The following is a 21,602-nucleotide window of genomic DNA, read 5'->3' on the forward strand; positions in this document are numbered from 1 at the left end:
TTCACGCTTTATATTTGCTTGACTTGTGCTGTTTTTTTTAAACTGAAGATGTACTTGACATTATAAAATCATTGGATTGTATTTAAATGCGCAATTTTTGCAAAAAAAAAATCTTGGAAAAGTTGCGCTTTTAAAATGTTTGTTCCTTAAATTTGTTTTTATTTTTACCCGACTCAAGAAGGGTTATGTTAATGTAAATATTATTGTTAAATTAAAATGCTGTTTTTATATAAAAGTTGTCATATTACTGGTTTAATCCATATTGGGTGGGCAATGCACTTGACTTCTATGTGTCTTAGTTATGAAAATTGCCGATTGCAATAACCTATCTCTGGATTAGCTAACTAGAGATAAAAACATTACTTGTATGGAGTTAGTATCAAAATTCTATCTGCAATAAGCAAATCAATTGCTTATTGAAATCGGTTGATGACAACCCGGTAATTGCATACAATATTATAAGGGAAAAAGTTAGAATTAGCTGTTTAAATGATTTTATGTACTGATTTCTAATAATCAAAAAGAATTAGCAGCCTGAAAAGCACTTTTTAAGCGTCAAAATTACATAAGACAGCCCCCAAAACGCCCACCCTTCACCACTTCCTATGTGTTATTACTGGGAAGGAATGAATTCTGAGTGATATGTCAATTTTTATAAAAAAAATACAGCGACCTAAGTTTATGCATTGTGCATAGAATATTTTTATGTTTTTTTTTTCTGTTGTTAGTATTGATTAATAATTTAAGTTTGACCGTCTATATACCATAGAGTGAAGAGCAAGCTGTGTCTGTGGTCTTAGATAGGAAAGAAGGAATTTTAGAGCGAGTTAGAAATAGGTTTAATGTATGGTATATAGATGAATAAGCATATTTTTTGATTTTTTGAGATTTTTGGGGGACCTATTCTTAGTTTGGAGTAAGCTAGAAAAAATAACTTTTCAAAAGACTCACTAAAAGAGAGCAGGTTCTCGATTCAACTTTTTATTGAAACTTGGAAGCTACACTATCCCCTGGGTGACATCTACAGGAAACATTTTTTATTTGTGCCCAAAGGCTCTGAAACTATTGACCCGATTTGAAAAATTCTTTCACTGTTGGAAGGCTACACTCTTCCCGAGTAACATAGGCTATATTTTATCCCGGTACGGGCAGTAGTTCCCACGAGACGCGGGTGAACGGCTAGTTCTATATATGGTAGGTCTCCCAAACGTCTCTCATGGTGATTTTATAAGTAATTCTAGTCTAAATCTGTTCATTTAAATAAGTGTGGTTTAAAGGTGTGGATATCAATATAATTATATTTTTAAACACGGTTTCTGTTAAACCATATTGTCATTAAGTTTAAAATTGTTAGTCGATAATCGTTTATCGAATTGAAGTTGATATTCGATTGTAATAATGCGGAGTTATATAACCTATCCGTTTCCGATTAGAGATTGTTTTTTGATAGAATATATTAGAATCATCGGCACGAATCTTGAGCGCTGACCTTCACCTGCGCAGAAGTGATTAATTATTAGCAAAGAACCAATCCCGAGTGACGGCTATGACGCGATGCACTACGGGCCAATCACCGCTTTACTCCGCCCCCGCGCCTCACTTCATAACACAAAAGGGACCCAATAAATTACTTCTGCGAAGGTGAAGGTCAGCGCTCAAGATTCGTGCCGATGATTATAAGAGCGTACGCTCGGAGGAAGGAAAGATAGCGGAGATGTCATAAGATGCCATAAGGAAGGTAGGCCAGGCGCCTTCTTACAGGTCAAGCAATTTACGATAGGCGTGATCAGTTACTAGAACTAAAGAATCGTTCGGGTTCCTTGGCAAAACCAATCTGTCAAAGATTAGTCTTGATTGATTGGTGTTTTTTCGAAAAGAATCGTTCCCCTAACACCCGCGCTACTTTCTTAGGTGATTTTGCGTTATGACATCTCCGCTAGTCATTTTGTTCTCCATAGGCTTACGTCAAAATTTAATCCCTAATCAACGGATGGACAAGTTATAGAATTCCGCCGTTAGTCGACTTTTGATGCCATCTCATGTGGTCATACTGTAAGTCATCGGTTTAAAGTTGTTATTCTATCATTTGCACTCGATGTTACAATAGTAAGGCTTGCTACTCGACTTGGGTTTAGTCGATTTTTTAGAATCATTCGTAGTCGAGTAAATACATTTAGTCGACTATTTGTCGCGTTTTCACTAGATTCTATTTTATTTTTTAATGAAATCACGTTTGAGTATTAAAAATAGTTTTTTGCCACAAAAGTTTAAATAACTAATTTCTACCATTTTGAAAACTTACATAACCATTTTGTTGGCTGGCAATACTGAAGGTCACACACAAGTGTTGCCAGATAAAACGATGTTTAGTGAAAACGCGGCAAATATCGACTTTTTATTACATTTTTAAGCGCAGATCGCTCAATAATGATTAAGGTAACTTTTTAAATGTCAAATTTTAATAGATAGGTGAATTTCAATGAAATGTAGGTATCTTGCCACGTTGTAAGTGTATTTGTAAAATTTGTGATTTTGGAGAATTAACAAATATTCTATTGTACCTCATCATCTCCCCAGCCTTTTCCAACTATGTTGGTGTCGGCTTCCAGTCTTACCGGATGTAGCCGAGTACTAGTGTTTTACAAGGAGCGACTGCCTATCTGACCTCAAGCCATTTAACCGGGCAACCCAATAACCTTATGTAAGGCTGGTTGTCAGACTTACTGGCTTCTGACTACCCGAAACGACTGCTAAGGATGTTCAAATGACAGCCGGAACACACCAGTGAATCGTGTCTTCCGAAACACGGAAGATGGACAGAAGGAACATCTTTTTTTAACGACGTCAAAAATCATCAAATGACCCCTCCCGCTGTGGGTTAGCAGCTGTGAGGGAGTATCAGATTCTTACAGACTAAAAACCGTCGTGTTCCGTCGTAGGCCTTTTATGTACCAGGGCCGCGGTAACTCATGCGAACAATCCCGCAGCACAGAAGGAACATCTATAACTCAATTTTTGTGTTCAAATTTTTTGTTAATAAAGGTAAATGAAATATTAGTTAATTCTCCAAAATGCATGATCGTTGATAAGTGAAACCATTCGGCCAAGCCTAGCAAAGAGGATGTACAACAAAAAAGTTTGAAACCCTCTATCTAATTGTGATCCCAGAATAAAAACGTTTATCGATATTTGAATAAGTCTTTTATTTTTATTAACCGACTTCAAAAAAGGTTTTCACTGTAACCTGTATGTAGGAAAGTACTGCCTCGGTGATATAGTCGTCGCATACCGGGACCGCTGAACACGAGGTCTCGGGTTCGATTCCCGGATCTAGCCAACATTACTTTGTAGGTTTTAGAAACTTTTACAAAGCAGCCCGTAGTCTGGAAGTTTGGTGATTGATACCCGTGCATCGGAGAGCACTTTTATGTGATTCTAAGCCGCAGTCAGCGCGCTTGCCGCTACCACACAACTCGGCTCGCAGCCCGCGTGCTGCAAGCGAGCGGACCTCATGCGTACAGCGCGCCGACGGCATGCTCATTACGCGCCGACTCCGAGTCGGCAGCGAAACAACGTCATTACGTCGTGTTCAATCATAACTGTCTTAAAATAATATTGAGTTTGCGGTGACAGTAAGCTTACACCTCGCGGCCGGCGCGCGGACGGCGAGCTGGCACCTTGCGGACAACGCGTAGTTAGCGCGCTGGCAGTTAGCCGAGGCGACGCCGTGCTGTTGCGGTGCCGCTATAATGTGCCATGACCTTAAAGGTCTCAGCACACATATGGGATCGGAAAGGGATCGTAACCGTAACGCCTTTCGCCTCGCTGTCAACCAGGCGTCAACCTACCGTATGCACGTAACGAAAGCGTATCAGCAGCGCCTGTACGTCAACTCGGCTACGGCTAGGCGACACCGCGCTTACGCCTCGCCGCCCCCTGGCTGACGTGCAACACGAATGAAATACTCCTTGCGAATGGCGGCGTCTTTAGCAGGCAAGTCGCGGGAGGGGAAAGGGGAAAGGGTGGACGAAGAGATGTGAGCTCGGGTACGGAGAGACGTAAGCGCGGGGACGGAGAAACGTAAGCGCGGGGACGATGAGCCGTAAGCGCGGGAATTAAAGTTCGGAGCCTGTTCCGAGGCGAGGCGATTACGTTATTATTCCGATTAGTGTGCGTTGCAGTAGGGAGTTTAATACAAACCATTCTGAACGGCTCGAGGCGATACGGTGACGATCCCTTTCCGATCCCATATGTGTGCTGAGACCCTAAGCCTGATCTGGGGATACTAATTTGTAGTATCAAATAAAAAGAAAATGTTTTCGTATTATATATTTATTTAAACTATTTACACGCACACATAAATAACAATAGCAATGAAGTTATCTTAAATTTACATAATCTTTTTACCCGACAGCTACAATACCTCTTATTAGGTCGACCTGTATGTAACTATGTAATGGAATCTAAGGTAACTAATTTAACCATCTTCAAACGATCGCAGCGTCAAAAATAAGGTTGATTGACCTCTGTAAGGGGTCATTTAACCCTTTTTTCGGCTTTACGGGTATTTTTGTAACAACTTGTGTACCGGTTCCTGACAGGGTCAGCTTTTCATGTTTTCCTCCATTTCATTCTATTCATGACATCTGTATCGGATACCTGGGGCACGATTCTGCTAATTTTACTAAGCGACATACGATTCACATCCGACTGAGATTCAATCACGACTCAATTACGATTGAAGCGTATGTGGTATATAATGAATCATTTTGTCTGCAAATGATTTACAATTGCTTTATCACCAATCGCAAACCAATCGAATCTCGTTGGAATACGATTGGTCTTATATTAGTAGCAGAATGCCCGATATGGTTAAAACTGGGGCCCAATTCTCCTAAGTTAATAATGTCAAAATCGAGTAGAAATCGAATCGCAATATGATCGCAATAGCAGTTTTCACCATATCGGGCATTCTGCTACTAATAAAAGACCAATCGTATTCGATTGACATTTGATTGGTGTGCGATTGGTCTGCTATTTTGGTGATTTTGGTCCATACGGTAGTTTGCTGTACAATCATTTTGCAATCGTAAATCATTTGCAGACAAAATGATTCATTATTGAATGACAGAAAAGGATAAAAACGTTTATTTCAAAGAAAAAATAGCGGAATGCCACATACGCTTCAATCGTAATCGAGTCGGGATCGGATATCAGTCGAATCGAGTCGAACGTGAATCGTATGACGCTTAAGGGCTTATTACACTTGACTAAATTCAGTAGCCTAATTAGGTTTGTCTAATTAGGTTTCTAAATGATTAAATGAAATTTACCTTCCTAAATGCGATTACATTTGTCTGAATTTAGTGACTGAATCATTTAGTCGACTGAATTTAGTCAAATGTAATAAGCCCTTTAAGTAAAATTAGGAGAATCGGGGCCCTGCTATTGCGATTCAATTTTGACATTATTAACTTAGGAGAATCGGACCCCTGTACCGGATACATGGCGTTCTTTCATGTCTTCAGTCAGTCGCACTCAAAAACACGCACGGGTTTTCATGTAATAGCTATTTCAATAGATGGATTAATCTGAAGAAAATTTAGGCAAAAATCAGTCCGAATCTTCCTTACAATAATTAATATTATTCGACTTAATCTTATGAAAAAATTGAAAGAATTCCGACGTCGGACCAATGGCGCCTTTATTCGCCCAAGATTTTAACGTTTTAGCTAAATCTTCAGTATGTATACTAAGACTTAATTTTATATTCTTATCCAGCCTAGTTCTATCTATAAATGGTCTAGTCGAATTAATAGTAAGATCGGTTATAATAGGCGGGTTTGGTCCTAGAATATTATCTATGTATTCTTCGTCATATTTTTTGTGTGTGTAGTCGATTCCGCTTTCGGTAATGACGGGGATGGGTGCGTAATCGGGTATTTCCGTTAAGTGTTCGGCGTTGGCGTTCCAGGCTCGGTCGTTGATGCGTAATAGGGATTGTATGTCGCGGCCTGAGAGATTCGCGTTTTCGTATTTCTTGTAGCCGAGTCCTGCGAACAGAGGAAATTAATTAATTAATAATAATAAAAAAAAACACTAGTAAGACACGCTGTTATAAATGCGCTGTTTAAGTTCAAACACAGCTATTTTATTTTATTTATTAGGTACAGAAACAGATAACAGGTTATACAAGAAATAGAAAATAATAAGAAAAACACAATAAATGAACCTGAGACCCAATTATAACTGTACACAGCTTACACAATAAACAATGCTACGTTCTACTTACATAAGTTGTTAAAAATGAAGAAAATGAATTTTAATGAGACATCTAACATGGAAATTTTTGTTCTTATTACTATGATTTAAGATTACAGTTTGTTGAAATTGAGTAGAAAATATTTAAATGTGGTAAATGATGCAACGTTTCTATGAAGTTCCAGTTCGTATCATCCGGCTCCATCATCAGATCAGTTCGACAGTACCATATAATTGTATTGTCATCAGAACTACATACAGCTGCCAATTTTCATGATAATTTACTTGGGTGGTAAAATTAGTAAGGATTGATACATACTAGCATTGTGCTCGTGGTTGCACCCGCGTCCCGTGGTAACTACTGCCCGTACCGGGACAAAATATAGCCTATGTTACTTGGTAAAAGGGCTTTGTTAGTGTAGATTCTGACAAACAGGTCACAATATGAACATACCTTCCACGGTAGCCTTGAGCAGCCCCGCAGCAGTCACACTGGAGACGAGAGCCACCGGCTGTCCGGGCGGAGTGGCCACGTACAGCACCGACCCTTCCTTCTGCTCAGAGATCAGCTGGATGCTGAGGAACATCAGGTCTCCTAGCAGCACTGTTTGAACCTGTGGTGGACGGAGAAGGGTTATTTTTAGTCTATAATAAAGAGAATTTTGATGAGACCTTGTGGCTATAAGATTTTATTATAAGGTTAAACTATGTGGTGGACCAAGATGGTCCATATCATAACAAGTTCTTCTGTGTTCCGGAAGGTACAATAAATTGGTGGGTCCTGGCTCTCATGTGAACATCTTTGGAAGGTAGTCAGAAGTAGTTTGGGTAGTCAGAAGCAACCAGTCTAATCGTGGAGTATTGGATAACTGGGTTATGGTACTGGGTTATACGCAGTCCATGTACTAGTATTCAGCAGCATCTGGTTAAACTGGAAGTCGACCTCAACATAGTTGGGAAGTCTTGGCAGAAACTGTATAAACCCACGAATAAATATAAAGCCAAACTTACATCTGGTCTCATGAATCTTTTATTCTTCTTGAGTGCTTGTATGATCCGGCCCGGAATATCTGTCATGGAGACAGGCCCCAGTTCCTCCGATAGCCTGATGGTATGCCACGTCCGGGGTTTTGTTGCTACCACTGTAAAATAGAAGCGACATTATCAATACTAGTTTTATAATGTCAAAGTGCGCCATTTAGTTAGGGTCTGTGACAGCCTTTTTATCATCCCACTGCTGGGCACAGGCCTCCTCTCACACGGAGGTTTAGTTAGTTAGGGTCAATATTTTTTAATTAAGCCTCCTATAGTAAGGTTAACCTTCCTGTGTGAGAGGAGGCCTGTGCCTGGCAGTAGATGAAAAAAATTCTGATGGTGACGGCAAAGAGTTTGTTTGTGTGAACATGGTAAGCTCAGTATTGTATTGCTTGACCTAATGTAAGTAAATACAGTAGAATGCTGATTAACAAAATTGCCAATTATCCGAATTGGTTCAAGCTACCATGTACCTCAATTATTGTTGTGATTGTTTATATTTTGTTTTATTTTTGTTAAGGCCTGATATGGCTGCAACGGACTCTGATGGACATGTGCAAGTGAGTCTCATTATAGAACTGTGATTGTTAAACTTTATTAATTAATTCAGATAATAGGCTTTCTACTGTTAAGTTTATGGAGGAAAGCTACAGGCTGCTTCTGCTTATGTATCACCCCCGTCTTGAAGGAACTACTTCCCATACACAGACAAAATTAAAGCTTATTGGGAAAAAGTAGCTTGGCAACAGCGAAACCATTTTTAAAATTTGGAGCCTTAAGAGCCCTGCCTCACTAGGACGCCATGGCGACGTCGCCAGCGGCGCAAGTCTGGCTACCTATGGCATCCAAAGGTCGCCAAGTCGAGTGGCCATGGCGTCTCGACAATCGATTGTTTACGTCGTCGCTGAAGAAATCGCACTCTGACTGGCGACCACACTGGCGACTGAGTGAGGGAGGTGCACTTTACTGTGTACATTATATTGGCAAAAGTGGCAACATCGCCAAGCTGCCAGAGTAGCCAGTAGCCACGTAGGGAACTGTAGCTCGTGGCCACGCTTCCAATTTGGCGACGTTGCCAAACCGTCGCCAAGTGAGTTAGGTTCCATTATTTCAATACTAACTGCTTGGATACGTAGCCGGCGACGCCGCCATTGGCGTCCTAGTGAGGCAGGGTTCTTAGAGTGTACATACAAATGTTTCCTCTTTATTAAATAAGTGCAGAAAGTATACAATTATAAATTAGTACAGAACCTTACATAGTTACCTCTTTGCATTGAAGTAAAGACAAAAAAGAACTTACATTTCAACCTCAACCTCGCAACGATATCTTCAATTTCCTCCTCACACAGTTCAGCAGACACATGCTTACAAAGCACCCTCGCGAGACTAGCCGGTAACATCGGTAGACGCGCGTTACGCACTGCTGCGGACAAATCCCGCCAAGGCACGCCGAACTCCGGCAGAGCTATGGCGCCAAACATCTCTAGAGGCATCTTGCTTATGATGCCTTGTAATTCTGACAGCTCTGCAATTTGAAAATGGAATCATAATGTTTGTTTACGTATGGCGTGTTTGGTTTTGGAAAAATTTGTTTAAAAAACACTAGCTAAATATGATTTTATGAGGCGAAAGAACTATTGCAAGAAGGCCAAATTCAGCTATGATGTTAAATAATAAAGTTTCAGTTCATATCTTCCGGTTTCATCGTCAGATCTGTTCGACAGTACCATATTATTGTATTGTCATCTGAAATACATACAGCAGACAATTTTTATGACGCTACGATACTTGGAAGATGGTTTTAGTTACCTTAGATTCCATTACATAGTAACATACAGCTCGATATAATAAAAACGTGCTGAAAACTTAAATGGTGATTAATTAAAACAATAACGACTACAACGAACGTTAACAACTAAATGTTGATAAAACTAAATTTATGCACTTTTGTATGCGCAGAAGTCAAAATAAAAATACTAACACGCATCTATATGCACATCAATGTAGTGATCCGTTTATCAACTCATGTCATTGTCCTAAAGTCCTTAAAACGAATAATATTAAATATCTGGGTGTTATAATTGACAATACTCTTTCCTTCAAACAACACATCGAGAGCTTGGTGTCTAGAGTACGAAAATTAATGTTTGTTTTTAAAAAACTACGCACAATCGCAGACAATAAGCTAGTTACGCAAATTTATTTGGCCCTTTGTCAATCCATCCTTACGTATTATATTACTTCTTGGGGAGGAGCACCAAAAACTACAATGCTTCCTCTCGAACGAGCCCTAGAGAGCACTTTTAAAAGTAGCTTACTTTCGTCCTTTCCTCTTTCCCACAGATCAGCTATATATTATCTTGCAATGTTTTAACTGTCAGGCAATTATTTATCATGCACGCAATACTAACACAACACTCTCAGCTTTCCTACAATCCTAACATTATAAACAAAAGACGTGATGTGACGAATGATATAGTTTGCAGTTCAAACTCCACCTCAAAATATGTGTATACGAATAGATTCTTTAGATTTTTAGGCTCATTTCTGTACAATAAACTAAATAGTGAACTAAACATTTATAGCCTTAACTACTTTAAATGCAGAAAAAGTGTTCGTAATTATCTGCAAAGCCTGTCTTATGATAACACGGAAGACCTACTTACAGTGTGTAAATGAAACTGCTAACGCAAACAATAATAAATAAGTATTAGGTATAAGCAAAGTATGTATTCTAATCGATGTTATATAGCTATTTAATTTTTTGTATATTAGATGGTCAATTTATGTAGTCAAATTAGCAATTAAGGTCTCTTTTCGCTTGAGACACAGGTTTAACCTAGTTCAAGCAATTATAATGTTAGCACATATGTCTAGATTTTAAGAAATAATGTTGTTTAATGTGAACTTTGGTAAATGAATAAATGATTTTTTTTGAACTTCTGATTACAACAACTTACTATTTCTCTTGGTGGTATGCATTTTGAGTCTATTCCGTTTTAACCCTTGATGAATTTACACTCACTTCTATTATTATTTCACTGTTACGTTTATTTTATTTCAGCTCAAAATAAGTTTGAGCAACTCTCTTCCGTTAGCGATTTGAGAATTTTGAAATATGTTTGACAGATTTGGTTTCGTTTTGAAATTCGTACTATGCAAACAAACCGCAGCTCTACAAAGCTACAAGAAATATAACAAAGTAAAGCAAGAACACCTACTTCAAAATAAAAGATAATAATAGTGCTTTTGTAAAAGTTGAGGGTCAAAGGTAAATAAAATATCGTGTTATTTAGCCAGTGACTGCGAGTATCACCGCTCTTATGTGTTCCCTAGACGTTCAAATACAAATTACAAACCCAAGCACTAAGCAGTGTCAAAATTAAACGTTGACTACTGAAAAAAACCAATGACGGATTTTTTACGTTCCGTTCATTGATATAGGAATATAGTTCCGTTTCACGACTATTTCTAATTATTAATATAACGTATTTTTTAAATGATTGTTAGCTCGACTGCTTAGAATATAAAATAATTCAGTGGTTTAGTATAACTCACTTCGCATTGACAGTATCTATTAGTAAGTTAGGATTGTATAAAATAAAACAACTTAAATTCTTAAAAAAAATACAATTATTTGGTAATTTTAATGTACAATATTCATTTTTACAAACAACTGTTAAAACTAAAGAGAGGTTAAGTGCTTTTTAATTAATTTACAATCACAATTAAATTAATTAATCCAAAGCTGAATTTGCAGAAACAATAACTTTTGATAACAATAGATTTCGAAATTCTCAACTCATGAACATGTTAAAAACATTTTTTTGTAAAAGAACTCTAGTAGCCAGAGACCAGCGACTGCCAGATTGGTTATTTTATAAAGGCTGAAACTTTGTATGTGTATCTCTATCTACCTTACAGTGTGTTGACCGATAGAAGACCGTACTACGAAGTTTGACTGACAGTTGTTAACACGTCTGTTTCAGCCTTTATAAAATAACCAAGGTCCAGCGGTCGCAATTATATCTTGAACAATTAAAATCTTCGAATATTTCAAGCACCAATGTTTACATTACAATTTCCCTCTCTTTACAATTTCTGACACTGTTTCATACATCTATGTCTAATCCCTTAATATAATGCTCTATTATAACAGGGCCCCGATTCTCCTAATTTTACTTAAGCGTCATACGATTCACGTTCGACTCGATTCGACTGAGGTCCAATCCCGACTCGATTACGATTGAAGCGTATGTGGCATTCCGCTATTTTTTCTTTGAAATAAACATTTTTATCCTTTTCTGTCATTCAATAATGAATCATTTTGTCTGCAAATGATTTACGATTGCAAAATGATTGTACAGCAAACTACCGTATGGACCAAAATCACCAAAATAGCAGACCAATCGCACACCAATCAAATGTCAATCGAATACGATTGGTCTTTTATTAGTAGCAGAATGCCCGATATGGTTAAAACTGCTATTGCGATCATATTGCGATTCGATTTCTACTCGATTTTGACATTATTAACTTAGGAGAATCGGGCCCCAGCTGAAGGCAAAAAAAGAACCCGCCATTTTTAATTTCGGGGTTTCATTTTAGCGCCGATAAATGAATAAAAGAAAAATAATGACATTATTATAATATTACAAATATTTCCTGTACTTTTTCTTGCTTTCTGGCGAAATTATTTAGATTTCAGAAATGTTTTATTGCTATCTTTCCAGCAGAACAATATGTTATGTAGCTGGACATATGCGCTCAACATGGTAGGATTTATAGCCAGACTGCAGATTTAAAAAAAATGTCTTTTAATCTCTAATCGAAATACAACGGTAGGGATAGATCGGTTATTAAAAACCGCGGTATCTACATAAAAGTACATTATGGACGACGTATCTTGGCGATGCTAGATGTTTGGGTAGTATATTAAAAACATTTGCTACAGCGGTATTTCTAATTCTCTCACTTGAGACTTGCAAAACACGTCGGACATACCTACTGTAGCTTTTATTTTAAAGATTTTAGAGAACGTTCATATCTGACGGAACATGCGTCGCATATTATCGGTCGCGTAACGCTAAAATAGACAAATATCCGATAAAACATTCAATCATTCGCACCTTACCTTACCGATGATGCGTTACTGTTTTCCGGTCAAATATGAACATTCCCTTACTGTGAGTTGCACTATTTTACTATGATTAAATGGTGCAACTCACCATTGCTTTTGTTTGGTAAAAACTAATTTTTTGGTAAGAATGTCAATGATAAAGTAGGTAAGACATGAAATCTTCAAACCCATTTTGGACTACAAACTCTCACAGAGAGCTTTAGCCTAAGAAGTGGTACTGGGGACATTATATAAGACACGGAGGAAGGAAATATAGCAGAGGTGCCATAAGGAAAGTAGGTCACGCGCCTTCTTGTAGGTCAAGCTACGTATGGTAGGCATGATCAGATACTAGAACTAACGAAACGTTCAGGTTCCTTGTCAAATCGAAACCAATCTGTCAAAGATTGGTCTTGATTGATTGGTGATTTTAATTTTGAAAATAATGGAACAGTAACGTTTCTCGTCCTCCGCACACAGCATTTTGGCGCTCTATTTTCTTAGAAAATTTTGCGTTATGACATCTCCGCTAGTCATTTCGTTCTCCATTATATCAAACCAACCATTATCATCATTATAATTCTATATTTAAAAGAAAACACAAAATTAAGAATATACAAAAACTGTTCATTCCAATCAAATTTTCAGTATCAATATATTGCAATCATTTTCTTGTTCTTTCACCTCATACTTGATATCCGCTACCGGTTTCCATATTCTAGGCGCAATAGGCACTTCTTTAATAACCTCTTTAGGCGATTTAGGGGACATAGGTTTAGGCGACACACTAGTTTTGACCTTAAATTGTCCCATTTTAGTTTTAACAACCTCCTTTTTCTTGACACTCGCTTTAGTTTTTGGTGTACTTGATACATTCTCTGTGTTCGCTTTAAAGTTTTGGTCCACAAAGTTCTTATATGAATCATTGAATGATGAAGGAGATTGTAACTGTGCCCGCAACATTGCTATTGCTTGTTGATCATCAGATTTTTTAGTTTCTTCATCTATTTTTTCGTCACTTACTGGTGCTTCTGTCTTCTTTGCCACACTCTTTTGAGGCGCAGCTGATATTTCCTTAATAATATTTTCAATATCTTCGTTTGCCTGTAAATCATCAAAGGACACAGTCTTATTATTCGTCAGACTATTTTTGTGTCTCGTTGCCATCCCATTTTCTAGCACCTTATCAACAAATTGAGAGCTTTTTCTAGCTCTTTTCGCAACTGGTTTAGTGTTATTTTCATCTTGGATTTTACGTTTATTAGGATCCGCTTTCAAACTATCTAGAGTCTTCGAAATCTGATCATCTGTTAAGCATTTACTTATCAACGGTGTACTACGGTCTTGTCCTTCTGCATGTTTCAATATTGATGTCATTTCAAGAGCCTTCCCGAGCAACTCTCTTAGGGGTTTCCCACTAACATTGGCTGCATCAAAGAGTATGCATGATATCATCTTTTTGAACTGTGTAAAGAGTTCATTATCTTCTTCCAACTCCACTTTCATTTCTTCTCTATCTTGGGTGTATAAATTTATGCTGTATTTCATATGTTGTGTTAACGGTGCTGTGTCTACCTTATGACCTTTATGTTCCTTATAGTAACAAGCATGGAAGCCTTTAGTGTATTCTCGGAGAGTGATGATTGAACAACAGGCTTCCGTAGCAGCGGTTGGGCCGAGAACTTGGTGAGAACAGTGGTAAATCTCTTTGGATTTCATCTTGTTTAGTTTCACAAAGGTCACTCCAGTCTGATCTTCTAAATCTGCTTTCCAGTTCATGAAATCTGAAAATTGAATTAATTCAATTGTAATAATATAATTGTGCTAATCGTGGTTAGGTAGTTTTATTTAGTGTAACTGTGTTAATCTCTTTATCTGCTTCACTTTAATACTGATAGTAGATACTATTTCATGCAGCTTAAATAAAAACTGTTTTTGTCTATCTCCTCTCTTTTCCTCTATGCATGAAAATTATGATCGCAAAAACCGGCCATTCAGTTTTAAGCAGGCCTAGCATGACAGCACAAAAGGAATGCCATAAACTAGTTTAGGCTTATAACGATAATTGTGTCCCAAATTTTTCTAAATAATACGTTTAAAACATACCATCTCTCGTTGGAAAGAAAAAATTTTGTGCTCCGTCCGCATGGTAGCCCTTAACGTGATGTTGGAATAGAACGAGCCCCGTGAACACCTGACGGCAGCTGAGACAAGCAAACTGATCCTTGTTCGAGTGTTGCTGTGGACATTTGTGCGGCTCTGTGGAGCGTATCTGTTGGCTGCAGGATGCACACATTTCTATGCGGATCGGTTTTACTAAGTCTGGGGCGTTTGAGGAGCTGAAAGAAAAGAGGTTGATTTGTAAGTATTTAGTATGAAAAATAATAAAGTAAGTGAGAGTGAGTTGCACCATTTAACTCTATAAGTAAACTAAAACTAGGCATATACATGTTGCCCACTGGAAATGGTAGTTATTGTAACTGAAAATTTTAATTGGGTTGATTATCCAATCCTGAACTAATATTATAAATACGAAGGTTAGGTTACTCTGTCTGTCCAGCTTTCACAGCATTATTAAACTGATTTAATGTTGAAATCTGGTATACAGGTAGTCAAGAGAGTAAAAAGGTTAGGCTAGTTTTTTATCTGGGTGGGCATATTGGGTCTCTCGGGAAGTGGGTCAGACCACAGAGAAAGGTATAGCGCCTATAGGGAATGGCTATTCTATTTAACTGGTCTAGAAATTGATACTATTTAGTATCAATGATGTCTTTTCTTTCTAACTTTGTGTTGGGATTGCATTTGCAGTCAATAGTTTAATTTTGTATGTTTTCCTTACAATATTTGTGAAGTAGAACATTTAAAGGACAATTTTCATATTAAAACCACCTTATCACATGTTTTCAGGACCCATTTAGTCAAAACTAGCTGATCAACAGATAAAATTAACAATTTAAATGACACCCTCTTTGGTCACTGTGTAAACAAAGGCAAAAAGTATATAAACTTACACTTTTTCTCCCTTTTCATTGACACAATGTTTCTTCTGTATATGTCTGAACGTTGTAAAGTATACGGGGAACCTCTCGGAACATACTGGACACTCGAATTCAGGCCTTTTTGGTGCGCTTGGCGAATTTCCCGCTATTTTCGGCGCTGATTCCGCAGTTTCTTTCGCCTTAGAAACAGGCGAGTTTACCCTCTTCAGCATATTTACAGGAACAACCTTTTTCTTCACAAGTTTCACATTTTCTTGCTTCTTACTCTGCTTTAACGCCTCGGGCTTCACATGTAAAAATTTATGGTGAGATTTCAAAGCAGGCACTGTAAGGAATTTTCGACCACAAACGTCGCATTTTACAGTCGGGCGGGGTTTTATTTGTTTGTTAACGCTTACGGGTGTCTTAGCCCCCATTTTAAGAACTACATTCAGTTGTGTTACTTGAGTTATCTGCTTAAATTAACGAAAATAACACGAAAGCTTCGCAAAATTTGTAAAACAGTCAGAAACGCCACTCAGCAGATTAAAAAAAATTAAATAGAACACGCGTTCCAGTTCGAAGCTACAGTAAATAATGTGATTTTAAGCATGACTTGTACTAAGGTGACAGTGATTTGTGACTTCTTTTTGTGTTGTATATTTAACAGTATTAATTTTATAAGTAAGCACTTAGTGAAACTCAATTTAAAATTAATTTAAACACATTTGGGCATTTCCATAAGCACATTGATAGACAATAACTCGAATGCTAAGGTTTTTAATACCATTCAACCGATTTTTTGTACTGGAACGTCATTCATGACGCATTTTGACAGTTTAACAAAAGATCACCAATTTCTCTAAAGGACTTATACACTAGCTGATTTTGTCGCACGTTTACGCTTGGTTTTTCGACACGTAACACATTTCATGCTCTAGCGCAGTGGTTCTTAACCTTTTTGACATGAGGGACCACTTTAACTAAAGTTTGTCTTGCCGAGGACCACCTCATCGGTTTACCTAAATTAGCACTAATTTCTTTATTATTTATCAAAAAAAAAAACTGAATTTTTGGGTCAGTTCTACTCAAAGCTAAACGCATGTCGGCAGTTGTGTAGGTAAGCAAATGCAAATAAAGAAAACCTTGCCTATGGAGTTTCCAAATGCGCGAGCGAAGCGAGCGCGAAATTTTTATCGGACTTAAACCAAATATTACGTAAAATGTAGCCCAAACGTACTTAACTTTTTGTTTCTTAACAAATGCAAAAATAATATGCTGAATACTCGAGCGAAGCGAGCGCGAAATTTTGTCGGACTTAAAACAAAAATTTCGTAAAATTTTGTTGACAAATGCCAAAATAAGGGCATACAGTTTCTGAATACGCGAGCGAAGCGAGCGCGAAATTTTAATTATTTTTTAAGACTCAAAATCAAAATTACGTAAACTGTAGCCCAAACATATATTTTCGTGAACTAGGTACGACACACCCGTTATACGTCCATGCCAAAACCCCCGCTCGCAATTATTAGTCGATAAAAATTAAGTTAGATAACGTATAGCAACGTCGCGAAGCTGCCGCGGAAATGCTTCGCGGACCACTTGGAATGCCTCCAGGGACCACCAGTGGTCCGCGGACCACCGGTTAAGAACCACTGCTCTAGCGTCAAAACTCTATGGAGCGATTCTAGCTGTCATTGTTAACGCTTGTAACATTCAACGCTCAAAAAAACCGCTAGTGTAAAAACGCTACTACTAAAGTAGTTCATAATTATGTGATGGTAACTAAATACAACTATAACTGGCTGACTAGTGTTGTATTGGAAGTATATTTTACCCCTCTATAAGTTGAAAGAATCTAAACAAATCTAATAAAGAGGAGTATTTTTTTGCAAACAGTAGTAGTGAATAATGGGGTGATTAAAAAAATTATTTCACTGTTGGACTGTTGCTAGATTATACCCGAGTTACATGAGCTATATTTTATCCGAGTAGGTACGATCAGAAGTGTTTTATTGTGTTACCCGGGTATATTGAGTTGCTCGGTTAACTGAGTTGAGGAGGTCAGATAGGCAGTCGCCTCTTGTAAATCTCTGATACTCAGGCGCATCCGGTTAGCCTGGAAGCTAACTCCAACATAGTTGGGAAAAGGCTCGGGAGATGATGGGCAGAAGTTCCCACAAGACGAGGGTAAAACCGCGGGAAAGCTGTTATCCCGCGGTTTTTTAGTTTACTACAATACACAAGCTCTGCCTATATGATACCTACTTACTTTAGGACGCGGAGATGTGTAGACTCTAAGCCCCTTAAGTCGAAGAGCTCTGTTAAATTCACTTTCATGAAAATGTTCTGAACAAAGGGATATTCCCGTAACACTTGGGCGAAAATCTTCTTCGTCTGCGCCATCCGACCAAAGTTGAATCCTTTCTTCATTTGAGGGAAATCTGTGATGAAAGTCAGTATTTATAATAAAAATAACATCGATATCAATTTATCGAAATATTTATATTTCTATTCTAATAATAAAGAGGAAGTATTTTTTTTTGTTTGTCAATCTTGTGTTATATGCAATATCTTTTTTAGCTTTGGCATTTTGGCAAAGGGCCAGTCACAACGCCATCTGACGAGTTCTTGGAAACCATTTTTTAATTCGCAAACAGAAAATCTGATGTGAACAAATTCCAAATTATTTACCTGTGATAAGCCAGATTTGATGTTACATGTCTTTTAGCTCCACATCCTACTACGCTGCATTTACCAGGCATTGTAAATTATCCCTGCTAATCTTCTATCTTATCAAAGTGAGTCGTATAAGTTACATTACTCAAGAATGGCTGAACTGTTGAAGCTGAAAATTAGAGGGGAGGTGCTTAGACGCGGGAGAAGAACATATTTGACACCATCCGGCTACGGAAAGCATCTTGGGACGCAGATGTAGTATTGTAAACGCAAAACGCCTTTACGTAAAAATGCTAGACCGATTGAGATAAAAAGCATGGAGGTAAAGGCAGTTGTGCAAGCGCTGTAAAGGGTATCCCTTTACAGCGCTTTCACACTGGAGGATTTTCCGCACGACTTTTCTAAGCCACAACGTTTGGTTCGTACGAGCGCTGGGGCCCGATTCTCCTAAGTTAATAATGTCAAAATCTAATAGAAATCGAATCGCAATATGATCGCAATAGCAGGTTTAACCATATCGGGCATTCTGCTACTGATAAAAGACCAATCGTATTCGATTGACATTTGATTGGTGTGCGATTGGTCTGCTATTTTGGTGATTTTGGTCTATACGGTAGTTTGCTGTACAATCATTTTGCAATCGTAAATCATTTGCAGACAAAATGATTCATTATTGAATGACAGAAAAGGATAAAAACGTTTTAATATTATTTAATATTATTTTTTAATATTATTTCAAAGAAAAAATAGCGGAATGCCACATACGTTTCAATCGTAATCGAGTCGGGATTGGATCGCAGTCGAACGTGAATCGTACGTTGCTTAAGTAAAATTAGGAGAATCGGGCCCCTGTAAGTAAACGAATGACAATTACCGGTACAAAAATGACGTTTAAAACTAATCGACAGACTTTGGACGCTCGGAAAGTTTCACGTACGTACGGAAAAACCGCGCGGTAAACCCGCCAGTGTGAAAGAGCTGTTATCCTGCAGACGAAAATACTGTACTTTTATATGAGTACCCTCGATAATTAGGGACGCGGAGGACGTCGTGGGTGAAATATAGTCTTTAATTATTTCACAATATAATAATCTCACTCGCAAAACAAAAAGCTGTAGCGGTTGCAATAAACAACCAAAGATATTGTGAAAACACTTTGTAAACGGCACATTAAAATGGCGAATCAAAAATGGTGGATGAAAATGACAGCTGGGAAGTTGCCACTGACAATCGTATAGTTATCTCATAATAATACTTTATGTTAGACGAACACAGCACTATACTTATAAGCTTTCACTTTATATCCGTCACTGGAGATACGTTGTAATTCTCACAAGGATATTGTAAGGGGGGTTACATACAAGCTTTTTTGTTACTTATATTATTTAAAATTCTATTCATTTTAGGGCTGATTTTTCAATCATCTATCTGAGGAATAAATATGGCGGTTTGACATATTTTCCATACAAAAGCTGTCAAAACGGTTAAAAATATTCCTCAGATAGAAGTTATCTGGCGATTGAAAAATCAGCCCTTAACATAATTTCCAAAATAACAACAATCGGCGTGTTTAGGTCTTAAAAACACAAAATGGCTGACGATATATTTTTTATAACGTTCTTGGTATGATTTTGTGGGACTTTTAACATGAGGAACTGCTATTGTGTGATGTCTCTCTCTTACGTACTTTTGTCAGAGAGAGACGACGATATTGTTGTTTTGTCTTGCCCTGCATATTTATTTACTTTCTAAAAATCTTTTTTGTACAAATATATACTCCTTGATCTATTTAGAAAGCAGTGTAGCATTAAATAATCTTGATGTGGTTTATTACAAACTCAATCTATACTAATATTACACAGGTGAACAGTTTGATTGTTTGCTTGAATGTACTAATCTCGGGAAATACCAGTAAGATTAAAAAAAAAAATCAGTGTAAGATAGCTCATTTATCAAGGAAGGCAATAAGTAATTTTTTTATCCGGGTTTGTGTAGAAGTTCTTATGGGATGCAGATGAAACCACTAGCAGAAGCTAGTTTAAAATATAAAGACAAAAAAAAACTTAATGATTATTTTAAGCAGTAGTTTATTTGCACTACATTTGTTTGACGACTTAAATTATATATGTATTTGTGTAAAAGTAACACTGTCAAGATAATCTCACAGAGATCAGTCGGTAATATGAACAATAAAAATGCATTTTTTTTTCAAATTTATTCTTCCATAGCTTGTACACCCCATAGTTTAATTTCATCTTCACAAGCTGTTATGAGACAGTTATCAGTGGGATGATGACTTAAAGACACCACCGGCTTTTTATTTACACTATGTACTAATTTCTGTGTACACGCGCTACTTATTAAATCATAATAAAACACTTCGCCAGTAGCAGAACCACAAATAATATGACTATCTTTTTCATTCACAGCATTTTCAAGCAAAAAGTCTTTACTTTCATGACCAGTAAATGTATTTAGTATCTCCCCGGACTCCTTGTCAAATAATTTGATTGTACTGTCTGCACAGCTTAGAATATAGCATTGTCCATCTCTAGTTAGGCTTCCATAAGTTACAATATGGCCTATGTAGTCAGATACCATTTTTCCCATTCGAATATCATACAATCTTACGTGACAGTCAACAGATGTAGTCAAAACTTCATGGTCGGTAACCTGTATGGAAGTAATAGTGTCCTTAGCATCTTTTAAAACTTGTACCGGCTCTTGTCTACGGCTGATCACGTCCCAGAAACAAACGGTATTGTCTATTGAGCCTGAAACCGCCATTGTTGATTCTTCATTGTATTTTATGCAAGTTACTGAGCTTGCGTGGCCGCGGTATCGTCGCAGAGGCTGTCCTGTCGTCACATCCCATAGAATTACGGATTTATCAGCACTGCAGGATATGATTTGACTGCTATCACAGGAGCCAGCGGCATCCAACACCTCGTTGGCATGTCCTCCGTAGGTTTTCAGTAATATCTGACGATGAGGGTTCCAGAGTTTGATTTTCTTGTCTGCGCCACATGTTAGGCAGTATGAGCCGTCCACGTTGAAACGGACAGCGCGAACAACTTGCTGTTTACATGTTAGGGTAGCTAACGTTGTTAGTTCAGTCATTTTTCAAGTAATAAATGCCGCTGAATATGAAAATGCGAAAATGCACATTGTTTGTTTTGAAATGCACGTTTGACATATATCAACATTGACAGTGACATCTGAGAGCACACCACAGATAAAAAGTCGAATGATAAGGTAAGGTGGGAAACTACTTTTCCTAACGATATCAAATGCAAATTACATAAAAATTACCATATATTGCCATTTCAAATACAATGCGCTTTACCAATTCCACAAAGTACACAAAAACAATTTCTAATATCAAAACCAAAGTAGCACCATCTCTTACCATTTTTCTGAAACACAAACAACTAACGCCATCTGTCGAAATTTTCCCGCATCACAACATCCGTTGTAGCCATAATGGCCGATCATCAGTTGTATGCGGTAACAATTCATTATATACGGCT

At 37.6% G+C, this 21,602-nt stretch overlaps 3 protein-coding genes across 6 annotated transcripts; all 3 read right to left on the reverse strand.

Annotated features, from left to right (window-relative positions):
* Positions 1-5,389: 5,389 nt before the first annotated feature.
* Positions 5,390-10,426, reverse strand: LOC124644604. 2 transcript variants are annotated; one of them, XM_047184091.1, is made up of 5 exons: positions 10,257-10,426; positions 8,597-8,821; positions 7,273-7,403; positions 6,716-6,875; positions 5,390-6,053 (listed from the first exon to the last, which is right to left on the reverse strand). In XM_047184091.1, exons 1-5 carry the CDS (start codon positions 10,276-10,278, stop codon positions 5,614-5,616), a joined length of 978 nt encoding a protein of 325 aa, XP_047040047.1. In that variant the 5' UTR covers positions 10,279-10,426; the 3' UTR covers positions 5,390-5,613. The 2 variants fall into 2 exon arrangements, with proteins under 2 accessions (XP_047040047.1, XP_047040048.1); XM_047184092.1 differs by lacking the exon at positions 10,257-10,426 and adding an exon at positions 9,963-9,981.
* A 2,554-nt stretch (positions 10,427-12,980) lies between these two features.
* Positions 12,981-19,440, reverse strand: LOC124644603. 3 transcript variants are annotated; one of them, XM_047184089.1, is made up of 6 exons: positions 19,094-19,440; positions 18,088-18,241; positions 17,666-17,837; positions 15,427-15,698; positions 14,522-14,754; positions 12,981-14,199 (listed from the first exon to the last, which is right to left on the reverse strand). In XM_047184089.1, the coding sequence occupies exons 2-6, from the start codon at positions 18,156-18,158 to the stop codon at positions 13,052-13,054; spliced, it is 1,896 nt and encodes a 631-aa protein (XP_047040045.1). In that variant the 5' UTR covers positions 18,159-18,241; positions 19,094-19,440; the 3' UTR covers positions 12,981-13,051. The 3 variants fall into 3 exon arrangements, with proteins under 3 accessions (XP_047040045.1, XP_047040043.1, XP_047040046.1); XM_047184087.1 differs by having other exon boundaries at positions 19,080-19,440; XM_047184090.1 differs by lacking the exons at positions 18,088-18,241; positions 19,094-19,440 and having other exon boundaries at positions 17,662-17,678.
* A 562-nt stretch (positions 19,441-20,002) lies between these two features.
* On the reverse strand, positions 20,003-21,268 carry LOC124644689 (WD repeat domain-containing protein 83). The gene has a single exon (XM_047184199.1). The coding sequence runs from the start codon at positions 21,190-21,192 to the stop codon at positions 20,287-20,289; it is 906 nt and encodes a 301-aa protein (XP_047040155.1). The 5' UTR covers positions 21,193-21,268; the 3' UTR covers positions 20,003-20,286.
* Positions 21,269-21,602: the final 334 nt, after the last annotated feature.

This window comes from Helicoverpa zea, chromosome 30 (assembly GCF_022581195.2).
Source record: "Helicoverpa zea isolate HzStark_Cry1AcR chromosome 30, ilHelZeax1.1, whole genome shotgun sequence".
Taxonomy (NCBI): Eukaryota; Metazoa; Arthropoda; class Insecta; order Lepidoptera; family Noctuidae; genus Helicoverpa; species Helicoverpa zea.